The following is a 5,660-nucleotide window of genomic DNA, read 5'->3' as shown; positions in this document are numbered from 1 at the left end:
CCCCCCCACCCCGCCTCCACACACCCTCATTGAGCCGCGAAGGCAGATGCTCCAGGATGGGATCCTCCAGGGGTGGCTGCAAGTGGCCGTCCACTGGGGCCTTCCCTGTGGCCGCCTGGGCATCCTCCACATCCTCGTCCTTGGGGGGAGGTGGGTGTGCAGGGGGCAGCGCCAGCAGAGGGTTGGGCCGGTTCAGGAGGCCTGGGTGGGGACCCCCAGACGGGTGATCAGCACTGCAGCCCGGACAACAGTGCAGAGCCACCATCCCACCCCACCCACAGCCGCTCCCGGGGGCACCCACGCACCGTTGCGCCTCAGAAAACGCAGGCCGTCCCTATAGCCCTGTTTGCACATCTCTCGCAGCACCTGCGGCAGCGGGGTGGTAAATTAGAGCAGGCGGCCACACGAGCCCTGTCCTGCCCCCTAGAGGCCCTGGCATCCCTGCTACCCCTCCCCTCCACCAAGCTAGCTTGGATCCAGGCTGGACAGGTGGCCCCAGTGGAGAGGCCCTGCAGGCCCCCGCCTCCCAGGCACAGGGCTCACCGGGGGCTCCAGCGGACTCACCGTGGGCTCGGGCGGGAACAAGGCCTTGGACAAGCGGTACAAATTGCGCAGGTTGAACTGGATGCTGGTGTTGGTGACCCGGAGCTCATGGATGTTGGTGGAGCTGTCCTGCGGGCAGATGTCACTCTCCCCCGAAAAGGGGGACACGGTGATAGTGTTCTTGAGCTCGTAGAGTGGCAGGTTGTCTGAGATGCCACCATCAACATAGCGCTGCGGCCGGGACACATGGTTACACAGGGAGGGGCCTGAGGACCAAGCTGGCTAGCCCACTGGGCCACCTTGGGCCCCACCCAGTGGCTACTTCCTTTGTGCCTTTCACCCACTGGGCACTGGGCACGGGCCACAGGCCTGCCTGGCCACTGGGCCGATGGCTAGACCATGGGGGCGGGGTGGAGACAGCCACAGGAAGTATGTGTCTCCAGGGGGACTGCCTGCTGTTGAGCAACTCGGGGGAAGTGAGGCAACAGGTAGCGCAAGGGGTAGAGGGGGGGCGGGCACCGACGGCCTTCCTCTTCCCCACTGCCGTGTCCCACTGCTCACACACTGGCCAACTCTTATCACCCAGGAAATGTGCCAGGGGATACTTACTACGCCCTGGAGGGAGGGAGGGATGAGGCCACAGTACACAGGGATGAAGGTGCTGCAGACATTGGCCTGTGGGGCAGGGACAGGGAGGGGTGGTGAGCAGAGGCCTGGAGTTCATAGTACACCCCCAATGCAGCCCCACCAGGGCCCACCTGGATGAGCTCATCCTTGGACTTGAAGTGGGATATAATGACGTTCTCGCCATCAGAGACACGGGTCAGGGAGATGCCCAGGCGCCCATTGGCACGCTCATGGCTGTCAGCAGGCAGGGTCTTCAGCAGGCAACCACGGATAATCTTTACCAGGTTGAAGGAGGGGTGCAGTGGACCCAGGAACCGCTTCCGGGCTTCCTTAGACACCTCGATGATGTTGGCACCTGCCTCACCTAGGTCAGAAGGGCCAAGGGTCAGGGGCCAGCGCTCCTGGCTTAGCACACCCCCCATGGTTCCACACCCAGAGTCCCACAGCACACAGACTCGTGGCATCTCCATCTACCCTGGAGAATTCCCAGTATCCAGCATGGGGCCTGGCCCACAACTGCGACTTCTGCTACCTGCCCCTGGACACACAGAGGCAGGCCACCACCCGGGGAGGGCTGACAGCTGCGGCCAAGGCCTGCCCTCTGCCTGGTATTTCCCAACTGCTTGGCCCGATCCATGTGTCATTAGGCCTGGCCTGGCGTGGCCCCCAGCCTGGGAAGAGGGGAAGGCAGAGGTTCAACCCTGACCAGTCTTAGCCTTCACCCACTTGGCCAGATCCAGATCCAGGGAGCCCAGCACAGGCCTGTGGGCATGAGCCTGGAAAGAGTGGGGTCCCACCACCCCTGAGAAAGCATGATCGTGACCCACTGCAGCCAAGACCAAGCTCCTGCCAAGCAAGACTCTTCCTGGGAGCCCATGGGCACTGGCCTCACACAAAGACAGAGTAGGGGCCCTGGAGTGGTCACAGAGTGGGAGGGCCTTGGGGAGGAGCTGCAGATCACATGGTCCTAGTCAGAAGTGGGGCCAGAACCTGCCATGCTGTGGGGACTGCAGTTGCCCAAGACCACTCCTGAAAAGAGGCTTCGTGGGGGTGGGAAGAGGAGGTCCTGTGGGAGCCAGGTGTGTCCTGAGGCCAGCAGGCAGGTCTGAGAGACACAATGGCCTGAAGGCTTCCAAGGGAGGGAGGGGCAGGGCCACAGAGGTGAACCCCCAGGTCCCAAGGATGGAGAGTTGTGCTCCTTCCACCCCACCTCCCTCAGGGCAAAGGTCATGGGAAAGGGGCAGGGAAGAACCCTGGACAGGCTCCTGCTGGGCTTGGCATTTGAGAACTGATGACCCTTCTGTCACCTTGGCTGCCCTAGTAGGTTGGGGGCTGGGCACCATTCCCAGGACTCCCTAAGTACTCAGTGTGCCGTAAACAGCACTTGCAAGCGCCCTGCCGGAAGTGTGTGTGAGTGGAGAAGTCCATCCCAATACACACAGACCTTTGCAATGCCGCCCACGGGGCTGGAAGGTTCAGAAGCACCTCCCACCCCAGGGAGTGGGCAAAATACGTTGGCCACGACTGGGGACCCATCCACAGACTGACCCATAAATATCTAGGGGCGGATGCAAATCACGCCCACAGTGGGTGATGTGCGGGGGGGAGGGGAAGGGGGGGAGGGGAGGGCTTGCCATGCCCGGGCCTGAGCTTCCAGATGCCCTGGCAGGCACCAGGCCACAGTGCCCAAATGCTCTTAAGAGGCCACCCTCATACAGGACCCCGGGGACACGGCAGCCTGGAACAGCGCAGCCCCAGGACACGGTGACCGCTGGCATCCAGTCCACTGCCGGGCTACGGGGGTGGTGAGGCCCCTCCCCCAACTCTCACGGTCCCGCCCACGAGTTACTTTCTCTTCCCCATCAAATACGTCCGCTGCACCTGCCAGACCTTCCAGCCTTTGCGCCCTGAGCCTCGGCGCCAGAGGTGCGCATGGCCGCACCCCAATCCCGGGGCGCCTCGGAGCAAAACAAACCAGGCCCCGCCCCGGGGCCTACCCCCGGGATCGGAGCTTCGGTGGGGGTCCTGGGCGCGGGCAGAGACCCCCCTCCCCACCGCACGGCGGCCCTGCCAGCTTCCCCTTGCGGAGGGACTGGGTGGGGGGCCGCTCTACGCTCCCGAAGAGCATCCGCCCGGCCTCCGTTCACCGAGGCAGCGCCCCCCCGTCCGGCCTCCGCTTGCCCAGGCAGGCTCCGGTGACCAGCGCCGTGATCCCCTCCCGGCCCCGCTCACCCAGGCAGGCTCCGGTGACCAGTGCCGTGGCCGTGAGCGCCCCGGCCGAGGCGCCGTAGATGTGCGTGGCGTTGGCCACCAGGAAGGGCGCGTGCTCGCGGAGGCAGGAGGCCACGCCGATGTGGTAGACGCCGAGGAAGCCGCAACCCGCGAACGAGATGTTCCACGTCGCCTCCTTGGGGAACATCGCTGCGGCCCGCCGGGCTCCGGGGCTCGCTGCGCACCGCGCGCTCCCGCTCGCTCTGGGGCCGCGGTCGGCCCCGCGGTCGCTCCAGCTCTAGGTCTCCGCCGGCAGAGGCGGAGACGCTGCGCTAGATCGCGGCGGCGGCGGCGGTGTTTTTAGTGGGGGTGGGCAGGGGCGGGGCCGGCACGCGCAGTCCAATCGGAGCGCGCCGGGAACGGCCGCGCCCTCCGGGGGCCCTGGAGCCCCGCCCCCGGCCCCGATCCCCAAGGCCGGGCCTCCGGGGGGAGCGCGAGGGAACACACGGTAGCAGGGGCGTGGGGAGGGGCGAGCTCAGGCCTGGGACGCACGGAGTCTGGGGCCCTGAGAGCCTCGTATCAATCTGGATACTTGCGAGGGAAGGGCCACTGGTGTCTGGGCAGTCACCGGCCCGTTCCTCTGGGGTCCGCCTCCAACACCCACTCGGGACACTGAGGAGCTCGCTCCAGGGCAGGGACCGCCCCCAGGACCCACTGAGTCACCCACAGACTGACCCATAAATATCTAGGGGCGGATGCAAATCACACTCAACTTGCAGAGCTAACACTGGTGCCGTAGACCCCAACCTGGCCACAGGCCCCAGCTGCCCGCCGCCGCGGCCCCTCCATAGCTGGGCACTAACCTGGGTTTACTTCGTCCGACCTGGGCTCTTCAGGCTGTGGGGTCTACTTGGGTATGACTCCCGCCCCGCCCCCGCTAATTGCCCCAGCAGGTGGAGCACTCCAGTGATGTCACCCTCCCGCCCCTTTTCCGCATTTTTCTCCTGGGCTGTAGGGCAGGCGTTGGCTGGCTTGCTTCCAGGAGCCAGCCCTGAGCCTCACCCCACCTCCCAAACAAGGAGCTGGTCTGTGCTGGGGTGGTGGGATGCCTCTGTCTCCCCAGGAGCACCCACTCCCCAGGCAAGAGCTCAGCTCAAGACCCAGCTGGTGCCAGGACTGGAGGTCTGGGCTGTGGCTTGGGATCGCCCGCCACCCAGGCCCAGGCTGAGAAGCCAGAGCAGGGCTATCCCCTCGGGACAGGCCATCTGGGTCATGATGTTCATCCCTCAGCCTCTGTGCCGTGAGCCACCCATACTTGGCACTGACAGTGTGCCTGGCAGAGGGGCCAGCACAAGATAGAGCAGTTGAGCAAGGTCAACCCAGATGGAGCCCTAATTGGGGGGTAGAGGTGGGGAGACATTGTTTATATAAGCTCAAAAAGAGAACTGAGAGAGGATGGAGTGTGTGGGCAGTTAACCCAGGAAGGACACAGGGCTGCCCAGGCTGTGCCACGCACAAAGGCACCGGTGGGGAGGGGAGCCCAGGCCTGGGTACTGGGAAAGAGGAAAGCAGGGGTTATCTAACTAAATTTGACCTACACATAAGTGTTGTATAGTTTGAGAGTACAGATCTGTTGCCTCTTTGGTTAGGTTTATTCCTAGGTATCTTGCGGTTTTTGGTACAATTGTAAATGGGATTGATTCCTTAATCTCTCTTTCTTCTGTCTCATTGTTGGTGTATAGAAATGCAACTGATGCTTATAGCAGCAATGTCCACAGTAGCCAAACTATGGAAAGAGCCCAAATGTCCATGGACAGATGAATGGATAAAGAAGACGTGGTTCAGGGCGCCTGGGTGGCTCAGTTGGTTAAGCGACTGCCTTCGGCTCAGGTCATGATCCTGGAGTCCTGGGATCGAGTCCCGCATCGGGCTCCTTGCTCAGCGAGGAGTCTGCTTCTCCCTCTGACCCTCCCCACCTCATGCTTTCTTTCTCTCTCAAATAAATAAATAAAATCTTAAAAAAAAAAAAAAAAAGAAGACGTGGTTCATATATACACGATGGAATACTACTCAGCCAGCAAAAAAAAAAAAAAAAAGAAATCTTCCCATTTACAACGTGGATGGAAGTAGAGGGTATTATGTTAAGCCAAAGAATTCAATCAGGGAAAGACAGTTATATTATCTCACTCATCTGTGGAATTTAAGAAATGAAACAAAGGAGCATAGGGGAAGGAAGGGAAAAATAAAACAAAGTGAAATCAGAGAGGGAGACAACCATA

The 5,660-nt window shown here is 61.9% G+C and overlaps 1 protein-coding gene across 1 annotated transcript in view; it reads right to left on the bottom strand.

Moving 5' to 3' along the window:
• PNPLA2 (patatin like domain 2, triacylglycerol lipase) overlaps positions 1–3,713 on the bottom strand; it is a 5,697-nt gene extending 1,984 nt beyond the window's left edge. The window contains exons 1-6 of the mRNA XM_006741351.3: positions 3,403–3,713; positions 1,302–1,534; positions 1,153–1,218; positions 565–774; positions 306–366; positions 25–201 (exon numbers count right to left, since the gene is read on the bottom strand). Coding sequence (XP_006741414.2) covers positions 25–201; positions 306–366; positions 565–774; positions 1,153–1,218; positions 1,302–1,534; positions 3,403–3,589 — 934 coding nt within the window. The 5' untranslated portion in view covers positions 3,590–3,713. The remainder of the gene's footprint in view (positions 1–24; positions 202–305; positions 367–564; positions 775–1,152; positions 1,219–1,301; positions 1,535–3,402) is intronic.
• Between the last annotated feature and the right edge of the window lie 1,947 nt (positions 3,714–5,660).

The sequence above is a fragment of the Leptonychotes weddellii genome, chromosome 11, assembly GCF_054177405.1.
Source record: "Leptonychotes weddellii isolate Sample4059 chromosome 11, ASM5417740v2, whole genome shotgun sequence".
In the NCBI taxonomy this organism is placed as follows: Eukaryota; Metazoa; Chordata; class Mammalia; order Carnivora; family Phocidae; genus Leptonychotes; species Leptonychotes weddellii.
The sequence above is the reverse complement of the archived record's forward strand: the minus strand, read 5'-3'. Positions and strand labels throughout refer to the sequence as shown.